General features: G+C 35.6%; 1 protein-coding gene across 2 annotated transcripts in view; it reads left to right on the top strand.

Annotated features, from left to right (window-relative positions):
• The window catches only part of SYDE2 (synapse defective Rho GTPase homolog 2), a 42,482-nt gene that overhangs the window by 2,745 nt on the left and 23,024 nt on the right, over positions 1-16,713 (top strand). For both annotated transcript variants that reach the window (XM_021943471.2, XM_031650431.1), the window contains exons 2-3: positions 8,571-9,263; positions 13,472-14,574. In XM_021943471.2, the coding sequence (XP_021799163.2) occupies positions 8,571-9,263; positions 13,472-14,574 (1,796 nt within the window). The remainder of the gene's footprint in view (positions 1-8,570; positions 9,264-13,471; positions 14,575-16,713) is intronic.

The raw sequence follows: 16,713 nt of genomic DNA, 5'->3' as shown, positions 1-16,713 counted from the left end.
ATTCCATTTCACTTGAACAAAAGGATAGTAGAATATAAATTCTTTAAGAGAGGTGTACTTTATACTAAGTTCATATTCAACATGCATTTCCAGGAGTAAAGTAATTTGTAATCATTTATTATATTTTATTGCCACAATATTTTTACCTCCTCGTCTTTGGCTTAGTTTTAACTCTTGGTACCATAGTTGAATTTCATCCATAACCAAAAAGAGTCAAATATTTTTCACCCTTTTGTTGCAGTACTAAAACATTTACCATGTGATGGCTTTTAATGCCCTCAGTAGTAAACATTCAAGGATTTTTAAAGTAATAAATATAGTTCCTTTAAGAATGAATTTGATTTTTGCATTAAGCAACTAAATGAAACTGCTTAGAAATTAAAATGAAACAGAATTATATGATAGTATTTTAGATATTTTATGAGAAATCTAAGCCAAAGCTACCATAATCTCTGGTTTAAACAACTCTCAGATGTTCCTTCCTTTTAAATCACTAATTCATCTTTCAGGAGAGATGAAAATAATTTGTGCAGTGTTTACATATCTAGTATAGATTTGGAGAGCTTTTTAAAAAATTATTTTTCATAAAGTGTAGTTGGTCTTATTAAGACCATTCTGGATACATTAGGTGGTTCTCATATAATTTTTATAGCCCCAAAATGGAGATATGCTGTCATTTAATAACAACAACAAGAAAAAGAACAGAGAGATTACGCAGTTTGCCCAAGATCACTCAATTGGTACCTGTATATGGATTCAGACTACTATGTGGATTCAAACTCAAGGTGTCATGAGTTTGAAAAAAGCCCCTATTTATATAAGATCAGAGACTCGAGAGTTCTTTAAAGGTCTGATCCAATTAATTCTATTAAATTGCTTGGATTGAGGATATGGGTGAATTTCAACAAGGCATAAGGGGTAAGTAACTTCCTCAAAGCTGCAAAGAAGATGGGAGACTCTTAGGCTAGGTTTAAGGATATTTTAAAAAGTAATTGCTGTATCCATTTTAAACTTTTACCTTTAAATATTTACTTATTTCAAATTGATGTTACTTGACTTCTTTTAAATCACGTTTTCTGCAAAACTTACTTGGAGCGGTCTAGATGAACCAGTACATTCTTGTTTATGTAAAGATGTTAAATATCCGAAATGGTTTATAGCACATTTTTCTGTACAGTATTATTCATAGGATATTTTCTGTCAAAATAAAATTATATTTAGAATTTGTAATACCGAATAATTATTCAGTGAAATGGAGATACTTAATCTATATAGGTATTGTGAAAATTTTTGAGACTATATGACAAATGGAAACACAAATGATTTTCTATTTTGATTTCTGGCTCCTACTAAGAACTTTTGATAGTATTATAATGCCAAATGATTTGATGCAGTTAAGTATGTAGTGTTCACAGATTGGCCGATTTGTTCTTAATTGAGATGATGATTTAAGAAATCTAAAGTCATTACACATAGTAAAAATTGTCAAGTTTCTGCAAGCCTTAAAATTACAAAGGAATCTTAATGTGTTTGCCAACTATACATCATTATAAATCTTTATAAATAAGTTTTAATTAGCATATCGTTTTCAGAAACAAATTCAAAAGCACCTTTTATTGCTTTAAAAAATAATTAGCCTACTTTGACTCCACTTTTCCTGCTACATGGTCTGTGAAAGAAAAAACTTGACTGTATAACTTAGTATTTTGTCTAAAATTTTTAGACAATTATTTTAAGGTAGTATTAATTAGTTTGGTATGATCTTTAACCATCTTAAAGTGAAGTTGACACTATGACTTGATTCCCACCTACTTTTCTCAAGTATTTGTAAACTCTGGTTTTTTTATCTTTATGAATTACATAATCTTTATGAGTTTTTCCAACAACTTTTTTCTGTATTGGCCCACTTCAAGATGGGTAGCAATAGGTATATAGTTTTTTTTCAGTCTTCTAGTTTTAAGTCTCTGCCTGAGAGATTCTGCTGTTGTGGTGCTAGAAAGCAAGTGCAGTTGCTTTTTTTTTTTTTTTTTTTTCTTTCCTTTTTTCTGGAAGAGTGCCATGGAACATTGGAGTTGCTGGTGGCTGGAAAACTTTGAGAATTACAAATTCAGCAGAAAATAGTGGTGTGTTGATTTGAAAGTCCTACATTTCTAGACCAGTGGCTCCCAAGAAATGTTGTGTTTATTTTTTAAGAAGGCTGTTTGCTAGACCTTTGCCACTCAAAAATGTGGTTCACTGTTTTAGAGCAGTGCTTTTCAAACTTAGTGTCCATATGAATTCCCTGGAAATTTTGTTGAAATGCAGATTCTATAGGTGTAGGGTGGCTGAGATTCTGCTTCCAGTGTAGATGCTGCTTTCTGGTGGACCATACTTTTGAATAGTAAGCTTCTAGAGCTCTCACATCCCTGAAGTTTTTGTAAAAAAAAATTCTACCTTATTCTGATACTTGGTACTTAAACTACCTCTATTAGAGCAAAGCAGTTGGGCTCTTTTTGCTTCAGTTTTATGTATATGAATTAATGTACTTACTACTTATATATTACAAATTTGAGCAGTTCCCTCCATATTGATCTCATCTTGCACTAACATATATTAGTGAGATTTTGGAATCTGCAAGAGAGGAGGCCATATAGTACAATGGTTAACAGAATAGAGATTCTGGGTTTCTGGTCAGACTCTACCACTTACCAGACTTGTGACCTTGGATAAGTTACTCAACCTTGTGTAGCCTCAGTCCTCAGGTTGCTGTGAGGATGAAAAAAGATAATCCATTTGGTACTGTACCTGGTACTTACTTATTATCAAGGGGAAGGCAACCAGGCTTTGTGAGAATGCTGCTTTGCCTCAGATCATTAGGATTCTAGATGGAGAGTGAAAAGATCGAAGTTGAGGAGTACTGCCTTAGGAGCACTGGGAATTGAGCTAGAGGACACCTTTTTGGGGTATTTATTTATTCTGCTCATCTTTTGTGCTTCTTTCTCTTGCTGCTCCCTGTTACTTTTGTGGAACTGAAAACAGTCTCAGAGTTTTCTTCTCTACTTTCCCCTCTCAAAAGCTAACACACAGCTTTTTTTTTTTTTTTTTTTTTTTTTTTTTTTTTTTTTTTAGGGTTTTTATTGCTAGTCACAAGGGAAGAAAAATAAAAGAAAAAAGGTGTTTCTTTCCTTTTCATTCTATCCCTCTCCCCCTTTAGCTTTGTCTAGGAAAGATAAAGATACACACACACACAAACACACACAGAAACTTAAGACTTAAGTTTATTCTAGTAATTTCATTTAGACTGCCAAGTTTGTAAGTAGGGGATACTTGTACTCATTTAGAAACAGGATTTTAATAAATATTAAAATGTTTAATGCTTTTAAAACATAGATTAAAACATCTAATACAGTGTTCATAAGATACTTTTATTTGGGATTTTTAAAAAGAGGTAAGGAAAGCAGGAGTTTATTTCTGCAGAATTTTTAAAATGATGAAAGATGTCTCTAGGTACTAGATCTCTCTAGTACCTAGAGAGACATCTTTCATCATTTTAAAAATTTTTTTTTTTTTTTTTGGATGGAGTGTAGCTCTGTCACCCAGGCTGGCGTGCAGTGGTGTGATCTTGGCTCACTGCAAGCTCCCCCTCTCGGGTTCACGCCATTCTCCTGCCTCAGCCTCCCGAGTGGCTGGGACTACAGGCGCCCATCACCATGCCCGGCTAATTTTTTGTATTTTTAGTAGAGACAGGGTTTCACGGTGTTAGCCAGGATGGTCTCGATATCCTGACCTCGTGATCCGCCCGCCTAGGCCTCCCAAGGTACTGGGATTACAGGCATGAGCCACCATGCCTGGCCAGTACTACACATTTTCAGTGAGGGTTGAAATATACAACTTATTGGAAAATTTGCTGATGCATTTGAGCTGGGCGCACTAGTTAAATGTTCAGTAATAGTAAGTAATCTAGATTTATTATGAAATAATAGTTGAGAAAACAGATTTGACTTGGGTAGTTCACCACTGTGTGGAATATTTTTCTGAGTGAAAAACTTTTAATTGCCACTTCTGTTTTCTCTTACAGATTCAAAGTAAAATAACTTTAATTAGAATCTGAAAATTATCTCATAACATGCATAGTTGCAAGAGACTAAGGACTTTTTTGCCTTGTAACTTTGCATACTTATTTTTATATTTTTACTTGGACTTTCTTTCTTTTTTTTTTTTTTTTGAGACGGAGTCTCGCTCTGTCGCCCGGGCTGGAGTGCAGTGGCCGGATCTCAGCTCACTGCAAGCTCCATCTCCTGGGTTCACGCCATTCTCCTGCCTCAGCCTCCCGAGTAGCTGGGACTACAGGCGCCCGCCACCTCGCCTGGCTAGTTTTTTTTTTTGTATTTTTTAGTAGAGACGGGGTTTCACCATTTTAGCCAGGATGGTCTCAATCTCCTGACCTCATGATCCGCCCATCTCGGCCTCCCAAAGTGCTGGGATTACAGGCTTGAGCCACGTGCCTGGCTGGACCTTCTTTCAATGTATATGTGTGTGTGTGTGTGTGTGTGTGTATATAATGTATATGTTATATTTTTATATATAAAATATATTTTATTATATATTGTATATATTTTATATATAATATATAGGCAACAGTGAGACCCTGTCTCTTCAAAAAAATTTATAATTTGTAAATAATATGTATTTTACATATATATGAAGCTAAAACTCCTAAATTTATGCTAATATGGTTAAACATTAATTGTTGCATTAAATGGGAGGGAAGATTGCAAATAGCTTTCCATATCTATGAATTTACATTCATATGGATCCATTTAATTTAAGTGAGATAAAAATGTTTTAAATAGTTTATAAATAATTGCTCAAGTAAACTTTATTATCTTGAATAATGTGTTGATTAATTCAGTTTAATAAATTTATTTGGCCTTTGTAATATTATATATTTATAATACATAACATAAATTGTAATAACGTGCCATTTATCTATAAGTTTAAAGTTCAGCATCATTTATTTTAAAATATTCGGCAATAGCAGAGTGAATGGATTCAAGCTTTTGTGGTTTGTAATTTCATTGAAAATAGTGGCTAGACATGGTGGCTCACACCATAATTCCAGCACTTTGGAGGCGGGGAAGCAGTAGGATCACGTGAGCCTGGGAGTTCCAGACCAGCCTAGGCAACATAGTGAGACCCTGTCTCTACCAAAAGAAAAAAAATTAGTCAGTTGTGGTGGTGCAAGCCTGTAGTCCTAGCTTCTGGGGTGGCTGAGGTGGGAGGATCACTTGAGCCTGGGAGGTTGAGGTTGCCGCAAGCCATAATAGTGCCACTGTGCTCCAGCGTGGGTGACAGAGTGAGACCCCATCTAGTAAAAAAAAATAATTCCTTTTAATATTATACTTTCATTAAATGATTATATCAATGGAAGTATCAACTTGCTTAAATATGGGATACTGGTAGCTTTATTTTTCTCATTGCAGTTCCTTGCAATGTAGTAGAAGCACGTTTAAAGACTCATTTATAGTGTACGTCGGAAAACTACACTAAGATTTAAAATAATGAATGTGTCTAGCTATATAAAAATTTGGAATTTCTAAGAGATGTCTGAGAAAAAGATAAAATAAGATGTGGCTCATAGCCATTATGAGTAATGTAATTTTATACTGTTTGCTTCAAATTTAAATTGGGTCAAACTATAATATCCTGTGATGGTCTGAAATACTGTTAAGTAATACTGGATTTGAACTTAAATGTGAAATAGATTTAGATTTCAGTGCACCTGGCAAAATCATGTGATCACTGAAAACCCAGAAAGCCCAGTGATTGCTGAGTATGTTTTGATTTTTCAGTTGTTAATTTTAAGTGTAATGGAGATAGAACCAAAGAAAGACTCTTGAATTTCCCTTATAGTAGGCTAGGTATATCACCACAAACTTTGGAGTCAGAATGAGTTTGAGTGCTGCCTTTTCCATTTACCAACAAGGTGCTCTTGAACAAGTTATTTGACGTTTTTGAATAGAACTTTATAGTTTTTCAAGTATTTTGAACATTATTTCACTTAGTCCTTACCAGCAACCACTTTAATTTATAAGATAAATTGAGATGAATACCCCCATGTTCAGAGAGGGTTGCCTGCTTCTGTACTGTTTGTGGGTAGCATGGTATGGGTAGCATGGTGTGGTTTGTGGGTAGCATGGTGAATGGAGCATGGGTTTTAAGGTTAGATAGGCTTAAATTTGAATCCTGGGCTAGCGACTTGACCATATTTCTCATATTCTTTGAGGCTGATGATGGTAATCATACCTGTTTTATAGGATTGTTCTAGAGGTTAAATGAGGTTGGGGGCCTCCTTACTGCTTTATCTCTCATGCCTGCCGCATAATAGTCACTCATTTGTGGAGTAAATCAATGCCTGGCATAGTAGGTATTCATGGGAGCTTCTTTCCCTTCTGATTTCTAGTCTAATTCCTGCATCTGGAATTGAATGTGACTTGCAATTTGTGTTTAAGATTTGTTTGTTTGTTTATTTATTTATTTATTACAAATCTGCTTGTTTGGGTACATGTTTAGGATTTTTTTGAAAGAAAAATTAATTAATTTTTTTTTTTTTTTTTAAGAGACAGGGTCTCACTCTGTTGCCCAGGCTAGAGCATAATCATAGCTCACAGTGGCACAATCATAGCTCACTGCAGCCTCACATTCCTGGGCTCAGTCTTCCCAACTTAGCCTGCAAAGTAGCTAGGATGACAGGTGTGTGCCACCACACCTGGCTAATTTTTAAATTTGTTGTAGAGATAGGGTCTTGCCATGTTGCCCAGGCTGGACATTCAGATTTTGCCATGTTGCCCAGGCTGGACATTTAGATTTCTTTAGAAGGGAGGTTATTGAAAACCTTGATTACACATAAATCTGATTTTTTGGTTGTTATTAAGCTCCTTGTAGCTTAGTGTGTTTTATCACTCTATTTTTAGACCATTATTATTTTTATTTTTTAATTTTTTTAAGAGATGGAGTCTCACTGTGTTGCCCAGGCTAGAGTGCAGTGGCGCGATCTCAACTCTCTGCAAGCTTGGCCTCCCGGGTTCACGCCATTCTCCTGCCTCAGCCTCCCAAGTAGCTGGGACTACAGGTGCCCGTCACCACGCCTGGCTAATTTTTATATTTTTAAAGTAGAAATGGGGTTTCACCGTGTTAGCCAGGATGGTCTCGATCTCCTGACTTTGTGATCTGCCTAACTCGGCCTCCCAAAGTACTGGGATTGTAGGTGTGAGCCACCGCGCCCGGCCTAGACCATTATATTTTACTTGCTGTGCCAATAAGATGAGTTGACCATATAATTCCATAATTTAGAAACCTGAGATGATCTTAGATTTTTACAAATGTGGTTTTAATTATGTATGGTGAATTATTATTCTGATGATAGTTATATACTTAGCTTATGGATTGTCATTGAAGCCTGCTTTACAACTCTGGAAACACAAAATATTTTCCTCTTTATATGAAATTAATGTTATGTATACATTTGTAGAGTCTTACTTAAGATATGCATATATCTAAGCATTTGAGGTCTCCCATTGGACTATGAATTTCTTTTTTTTTTTGAGACAGAGTCTCACTCTGTTGCCCAGGCTGGAGTGCAGTGGTGGGATCTCAGCTCACCATAACCTCCGCCTCCTGGGTTCAAGCTATTCTCCTGCCTCAGCCTCCTGAGTAGCTGGGACTACAGGCGCGTGCTAATTTTCGTATTTTTAATAGAAACGGGGTTTCACTACGTTGGTCAGGCTGGTCTCAAACTCCTGACCTCGTGATCCACCCACCTGGGCCTCCCAAAGTGCTGGGATTACAGGCATGAGCCATCGCGCAGGGCTTGGACTGTGAATTTCTTAAGGGAAGGGATTGTTTTGTTCATTCTTATTTCCCTGCTGCTTAAGTTTGTGCCTGGCCAAAAGAAATAATAGCTGTGTAGTGCATATTGTGAGACAGCATACCTGCTTCTAATCTGGGGCCTTCTGAAGGGATTTTTGTTTTTAGTTCTGCCCTAGATATTTAGAACTTAAACCCTACATAAAGTGCTATTGTGTTATATGGATAGGAAGCCAATGTTATGTTGACATTTTAATGTCAGTAAGGCATACTTTCTTGTTAGGTTTGAAAGTTAATCTTTGTGTGAAAAGGTAGGAGGAATATTATATTTTTAAGGACTTCTGGTCCTTGTAATAATGAATGGAAACGTATTCAAATATTGATTAGAGGTATGCTATGTATAAAGCATTCTATATAAGCTTTTTATAAGGTATGTTTTACTTAGGGTAAGGCTTTGTTAGCACTGTAGTTTTTAAAAAGGCAGTCTTCGAGTTTGTATATCCTTTTTCTTAGAATTCTTTGACACTTATACTAGCAGTTTGATTTCTAAATAATATAAATCATATTTATATGTAAAATTCAATTTTTTTCTAGTTCAATTTTAGTCTCTGTGATTGTTGTTACTTTTTGTTTAAAAAATTTTTTTTAAATAACTGGGCTGAAGTGACGTGTCTTTGTGATATACCCGACATTGTATTCTACCTTCTATTCTATCTTTGCAACAGATTTATTTGAAAATGCCTATGGGTCTTCAATGAAGAGAAGAGAACTTGAAGATCTGAAGGATAATATTGAATTCAGAGGTCATAAGCCACTTAACAGCATCACTGTTTCAAAGAAACGCAATTGGCTATATCAGAGTACTCTGAGATCTCTTAATCTGGAAGAAGAAAATAAGAAATGCCAAAATAGAAGTCATTTATCCATCTCACCTGTGCCTCTACCTAAACATCAGCTATCACAGTCTTTCCTCAAATCATCTAAAGAGTACTGTACATACGTGGTATGTAACGCTACAAACTCTTCATTATCGAAAAACTGTGCTTTAGATTTTAATGAGGAAAATGATGCAGATGATGAAGGAGAAATATGGTACAACCCCATTCCTGAGGATGATGACCTTGGTATGTCAAGTGCCTTGAGGTTTGGTGAGGTTGACTCTGCTGTTCTGAAGCTCCCTGCTGTCAATTTAAGCATGTTGTCTGGCAGTGACCTGATGAAAGCAGAGCAGCATACTGAAGACTCGCTGTGCTCTTCCGAACATACAGGTGATATTCAGAGCACATGGTCAAATGGAATGAATCCTATGGATCCTGCCCGTTCCACAGAATTTGTGCAGCAGTACAAGCAAAGGCTAGGACACAAGACACAAGAAGGTATAATGGTAGAGGACAGTCCTATGTTGAAATCTTTTGCAGGTAAAAATGATCATATATCTGTCTTTTCTTTCTTCTTCCATTTTTCAATTATTTGATAGTAGCTAAAACTAAATATAAAAGATGTTTGTCATACTTTTTCTTGTGAATATATTTTCATGAAAATAAAACTCAAAAAGGTTTATAAACATTTTAACGTACATGCTGGTTTAATTATTACTATCACAGACTTGATCTTTGTTTTATTTTATTTTTTAAGAAAAGGTCTCACTCTGCCACCCAGGCTAGAGTGCAGTGGCACAATCATGGCACACCGCAGCCTTGACGTCCAGGCTCAGGTGATCCTCCCACCATAGCCTCCTGAGTAGCTAGGACTATAGGTGCCTGCCACCATGCCCAGACAATTTTTGTATTCTTTTGTAGAGACAGGGTTTTGCTTTGTTGACCAGGCTGGTCTAGAACTCCTGACCTCAAGTCATCCACCCACCTTGGCCTCCCAAAGTGCTGGGATTATAAGCGTGAACCATTGTGCCTGGCCACAGACTTGACTTTATAGTCCAGTGTGCTTTAATATGCCAATCCTTTGAGATAGTAATTGCTTGTCTATTAGTTGGAAGCAAGAAATCATAGGGAGTTGAAGAAAAAGTAAATCTTATTTTGCTTCATTCATTCATTTACACCTGGCCTGGCTGCAGCTGAAAAGTTTTATTTTTAGTGTATCAGTGGTCATTAGTTTGTGTTTGTTATGCCTAAGTTTCCTCATGAGCAAAAGAAAGAGAGAAGAGAGAAAGAAATGAGAAGTAGAAGTAAAGCCCTTGCAAATAGGTGCTACAGTAGTTATGGAACTGAAAAATGAAGTAATTGAAGTTTTATGTAGATTAAGTTGACCCATGTGAAAATAAGTGCTACAGTAGTTATGGAACTGAAAAAATGAAATAATTGAAGTTTTATGTATATTAGGTTAACCCATTTGAAATTGCAGATATTCAAAAGTTTTTGATCTGCAAAAATTGCCTTTAATTTTCTGATATGCTTCTTTTAGTCCCTGACACAGTACGCAGGAAACAGAATGTAAGGCACATTTGCTTGCAAATATCAAGTGTAGAATAGAAAGCAGTTCTGTTTTATATCAAGTCATTTTAATTTACAGAATTTCAAATGCAGAATATTTAAAGATGTGGGGTATAGGAGATGCTGTCAGTGCTTTGTCTTATATCCCCTGGGTTTTATTACTTACTTTTTAAATGGGAGAAGCTTATTTCCAGCCACCAACATCTTCATCTCTGCTTAAGGACTTTCTCTGAAGTCTTAGAGAATCTCTCTGCAGGGCAGCCTGGGCGTGCCTCTCAACCAGTGCCTGACAAGAGCTGGTATAGAACCACCTCAGCTCCCTCAACCCTTGGGCAGAATAATTCTGAGTTCATATTCTATGTTGTTTTCCAGAGTTTTCTCATGAGGTCAAGCTCCAGTTGCCCATAGTGATAGCAGGCTTAATAATTCAGCTTGAATTTTCCGCTGAATTTTCTCAACTCCCTCGCTGTTGTTTCTGTATTTTGCAAATAAACTACTTACATTTGAAACCTTTTCTCAGGGACATAGAAAGGTAGAGTAAATGTATATTAAGAGAAAAAGCAAGTTCCAAAACAATGTGTACTATATGATGGCAATTTTGAAAGAAAAGCTGAAAGCTATCCTGGAAATGTTAAGTGTTTTTTTGTTTATTTGTTTTTATTTTTTTCTGAGTGTTGAGATTGAAGGTAATTAAATTTTTTCTTTGTGCATTTCTAATTATAGGATAATTCTCCAGAGCGAATGTGTGCTTCTTTTGTAGTCCCGACGGGGAGAGAAATAAATACTATATAAAATAGTAATTTGCAATGCAGATTGTGATCAGGGTGAAGTGATAGGGAAGGCTATAGTATCACAGTGATGGATATGGAATAGTTCAGAGAAGGCAAGAGAGTGTAAGGATAAAAGCAAAGATAGAAAGTTGGTGTTCATGAAGTGACACACACCTTGATTTAAGTGACTATCCTTAAACTTTTTTTTTTTAATGTTTGTGGCAAATTGTGAACCCGGAAAGACTAACATTTTTTTTAAAAAATATAACTTAAAAGTATGGTATATCTGCTTTTTTTACTATCTCCTTTTTTACTGTCATTCTTCTCATATATATATAATTAAAATATATTTATAATTATAAAATAAATATATATTATAAATATTAAATATTTCGTTTAATATTGTAAAATATATGATTATAATATATAATTAAAATATTTTTTGGTCAAAAATCCTAAATTGACCAAAGGAAATATATAGACAGTTTATTTATAAGTCGTCTTTTTTTGTTGTTTTATTTTGGTGGAAAAACCATTACCTAAAGTGATCTGTTTCTTAGCAATATTGGCAGAAAGCTCTTGAGAAATTGGCAAAGAAAATGGTTGAATTTCAAAATAATTTTTGATCAGAGAATTGGAAAGCTAATTCATCCTAATACAATTATGACTTGTTTTTTCCTGATTAACTTCCAGATATATATGTATTTTTTTTTTTTTTTTAAAGACAGGGTTTTGCTGTGTTTTGCAGGGTGGAGCACAATGGCACAATCACGGCTCGCTAGCCTCCCAGCCTGGGAAACACTGGACCTTCCCGGCTCAACCAGTCTTCCCACCTTGGCTTCCCTAGTAGCTGGGACTATAGCTCACCACCACACCTGCTAATTTTTTTGTATCTTTGGAGACATGGGGTTTTGCCATGTTGTCCAGGCTGGTCTTGAACTCCCATCTGCCTCAGCCTCCCAAAGTAATGGGATAACAGTGAGCCACCATGACATATATGTATCTTTTATGTAGTTGCAATCATAGTGGACTTTATTTTTTATTTTTGCTATTTTTACTTGGTGTCTTCATCTTGCATTGTTACATGTAGAGTAGTATTGTTTCTCAAGCATTGTAGTACAGTATTTAGCTGGGTTGATGTGCCCTAATCTATTTGACTGTTTCCTTAATGTTAGGTGTTGATAGATTGTTTCCGGTGCTGTTGCAGTGATCTTCATAATAATATTTTTTACTTCATTCAGAACAATTACCAGGATCATTACTTGGTGTTTATGGCTGGTAATTATTATTGTTAATTTCTATATTGCATTTTCTACAAAGTTTGCCAGTTTACAAGGCAACTAACAATTGGTTATTCATTTATTCACTAAATATTGAGTTCCTGCTATGTACCAGTTACTGTTCTAGGTGCTGAAGGAGTATGCCAGTTTCACTCGACTCTAGCCTAGTTCATAAATTTATATTTAAAGATTTTTACTTTGTACCTTCTTTTTAAAGATAGTATGTGATTTGATTAGTATAGTTGTAGTTTAATTTTAAGCGACTGTGGAATTTGGTAATATTTTGGCTCTTGGGGTTTATAAAAACAAAGCATTTGGTTTTAATAAATTCAGTCTTATCTGCAGTAGAAGTTGCTATCATGTACAGTATTTCATTTTAATAATTAGTTAAGGACTTCAGTAGAAATTACTTACGATATGTTAAAAAGAGTCAAATTTTTTAATGTGATAATGTATTTAATCTAAAGCAATTTAATATATTGGATAGCTTTTCTAGGCTGTGATAAAATAGACAGATTGATGTTTATAGACTAAAGCAGGACCCTGATTAACTCTAGAATGTTTCAGACTATTAAGCCAGTAGAATTGTACTATAATTTTAGTACAAGGGGATGCTTTATCCAGTTTATCAAACACTCCATTTTCTATTATCTTCTTACTAGAAAAGCCCTGTAGGCATACTTAAAATAGGTTTTTCTCTATAAAGAAACTGCTTATTTGTCATTGGGACACATAGGGGTGGAGGGAGAATATTAGTACTTTTTAAAGAAAGATCATTTGTTGATTTTTAAAATGAATAAATACTTTTTCTCATTTTAATTGTGAAATATTGTGTTACATACATTAGTTTTTGATGTGAGGTTATTAGATCTTTCTCTATAAGGAATAGACAAAGTATGAAAAATTAACTTAAATTTTAAATAATTGGGATAATGCAGTATTCTGCTTGAGTATCACGATGGAAGTTGAGCTGAACTTCTAATGAAATCTCCCCATTAAGATGAATAAGAGAAGAATTTCTGCCTATGTGGGAGCTTGTTTAGTTGATGGTTTATAAAATAAGAATAAAAGTAGAAATCAAAACATACTGCTTTATAATATATTTTTCTTTCTTTCTTTTTTTTCCAAGGTTCAGGGATCCTGGCTGCTACAAATAGTACTGAATTGGGAATTATAGAACCATCTTCTCCAAATCCTAGCCCTGTGAAAAAAGGCAGTTCAATTAATTGGTCTTTGCCAGATAAAATAAAATCTCCACGAACTGTGAGGAAACTTTCCATGAAAATGAAAAAGTTGCCAGAATTTAGCCGAAAGCTAAGTGTTAAGGGAACATTGAATTATATAAACAGTCCAGATAACACTCCTTCTTTGTCTAAATATAACTGCCGAGAAATTCATCATACTGATGTTCTGCCCTCTGGGAACACAACCACAGCTGCTAAGAGAAATGTTATAAGCCGATACCATCTTGATACCAGTGTATCCTCCCAGCACAACTACCAGAAGAAAAACTCTATGAGTTCTAAGTATTCCTGCAAAGGTGGTTACCTTAGTGATGGAGACTCACCTGAACTTATAACTAAAGCTAGCAAACATGGATCTGAAAACAAATTTGGAAGAGGAAAAGAAATAATTTCAAATAGTTGTAGCAAGAATGAAATAGACATTGATGCTTTTAGGCATTATAGCTTTTCTGATCAACCTAAGTGTTCACAGTACATATCTGGGCTCATGAGTGTACATTTCTATGGTGCTGAGGATTTAAAACCACCTCGGATAGATTCAAAAGATGTCTTTTGTGCAATTCAGGTAGATTCAGTAAACAAAGCAAGAACAGCTTTGCTCACATGTCGAACAACATTTTTAGACATGGATCACACTTTCAACATAGAAATTGAAAATGCACAACATTTGAAACTAGTAGTATTCAGTTGGGAACCCACTCCAAGAAAAAATCGAGTTTGTTGTCATGGAACTGTTGTTCTTCCCGCCTTATTTAGAGTGACAAAGACTCATCAATTGGCTGTCAAACTTGAACCTAGAGGTCTTATTTATGTGAAAGTGACTCTTATGGAACAGTGGGAGAATTCTCTTCATGGACTAGACATAAACCAAGAACCAATAATATTTGGAGTTGATATTCAAAAAGTTGTAGAGAAAGAAAATATAGGACTGATGGTGCCCCTTCTGATACAGAAATGTATTATGGAAATTGAAAAGAGAGGCTGTCAGGTATTATCTTACTATGGTTCTCTACTACTTCCTTTATTGATTGATTAATTGTAAGTCTTGGGGGAAGGAATTCAAAGTAATGTAAAAAAATCAAATTTAGATATTTTACAATTCCTATTCTTTATTCCATTACTGTTTAGGGTATAATTTTTAAGTTGACTCATGTTGTCCATTATTGAGAGCATGCTAGATGAGTCCACAAATTTATATTGCAACACAGAGCCTCATGGGTCTTATAATTAGAAATCAGGATTGCTTCAAAATGGCATTAAAAGGAAAAGTCAGAGCTGATAAACATAGGCAAAGGATATTAATATCAGGTATAAGTAATTGTTTATACTAATTTTTGTGATACATATTAAGACTAAAAATCATTACATTATTTCTGCTTTAGTACTATCCAAATTTATAATATTGGTTAAAAAGGTAAGTTAAAAGACAATGAGTAAATATTATAAAATCTGAAATATTTAATAAAATTAAGCTTAACATGGAAACTCAAGAAACAGCATAAGTTAATGGAATTTTGCATTAAGATGCAGAACACCTGGATTCTGGTTTCTTCTCCATTATTACTTAGCTGTGTCATGTTGGGCAAGTCACTTAATCTCTGTGGGTCTTACTTGCTTGTATCTATAAAAATAGATGGAGTGGTCGGGCATGGTGGCTAACGCCTGTAATCCCAGCACTTTGGGAGGCTGAGGTGGATGGATCACCTGAGGTCAGGAGTTCAAGACCAGCCTGGCCAACATGGTGAAAACTGTCTCTACTAAAAATACAGAAATTAGTTTGGTATGGTGGCACATGCCTGTAATCCCAGCTACTTGGGAGGCTGATGCAGGAGAATCGTTTGAACCACTTTAAGTGCCAAGAAAACATTTTTAGCAGTACTTTTCATTTTTATTTAGAACTGTACTTTTTTTTTTTGAGATGGAGTCTTCTGTCGCCCACACTGGAGTGCAGTGGTGCAATCTCAGCTTACTGCAACCTCCACCTCCCGGGTTCAAGCAGTTCTGCCTAAGCCTCCCAGTTAGCTGGGATTACAGGTGCACGCCATCATGCCTGGCTAATTTTTTTTTTTTTGAGACGGAGTCTCGCGCTGTCGCCCAGGCTGGAGTGCAGTGGCCGGATCTCAGCTCACTGCAAGCTCCGCCTCCCGGGTTCACGCCATTCTCCGGCCTCAGCCTTAATTTTTGTATTTTTTTTTAGTAGAGAAGGGGTTTCACCATGTTAGCCAGGCTGGTCTGAAACTCCTGACCTTGTGATCTGCCTGCCTCGGCTTCCCAAAGTGCTGGGATTACAGGTGGGAGCCATGGCTCCCGGCCTAGAACTGTACTTTTTAAAGACGTTTTTGTTTTGTCTCACCTGCTTCTTTCTCCTCCACTTGCCCTCCCCTGTCCCCTGCCCCCAGTAGAGAGAGGCTTATTGTGCATGTATAAAGACTGGCATACTGCTTAAATTTTGTTTACCCTTTTAGTCAGGAATTATTCTTCTTTTGTTGGGTTTTTATTGTAAACATGAAAATAGGCTTTGATAGTCATATGCAAAGAGTTTGTGGCATGGGTCTTTGCATCTTCCAAATGCTTTGAATGCTACTCCCACCCATCTCCTGCTTAAAATGGGAAAAATTGCTATGGAGATCATACTCATGGTCTGCCCTTCATAGAGGCATCGAGCATGTACTTCAAGGATTTGATTCAGGATCTCAGCATCTGAAAGTAGGGATATATCCTAAAATATCTTTTCCTTGAAGTACCTGTATTAGATCTTCCTTTCTTTGTTCATCTTTTAAAAAATTATATTTGTGATTTCAACTTTTGGGGGTAAAATATCCCATTAATTTATTGTGTACTAGTTAAGTAGTACTTCCTTTAAGTTGTTGTAGGCTCATCTTCTTCTCAAGTTTAAGGGATACATCGTTTTTATGGTACTTTATGACACTTACATGTGCTCACACCAGCAGGGCTATGATCAAGTTCATTTTTTCTATTGTGGTAGCTTTTCCTTTGATCCTGTTTAGTATTTTAGTTTCATTTTCTGGACTGTCTACATTTCTACTGTGTCTTTCTTGAGATGATGTGACCAGTGTAACTCATACTATTCTCAATGTGGATGCATCATGAATGTGGGTAAGAGAAG

This window comes from Papio anubis, chromosome 1 (genome assembly GCF_008728515.1).
Source record: "Papio anubis isolate 15944 chromosome 1, Panubis1.0, whole genome shotgun sequence".
NCBI classification, from domain to species: Eukaryota; Metazoa; Chordata; class Mammalia; order Primates; family Cercopithecidae; genus Papio; species Papio anubis.
Note: the sequence above shows the minus strand (reverse complement) of the source record. Positions and strands in the feature narration are given on the sequence as shown.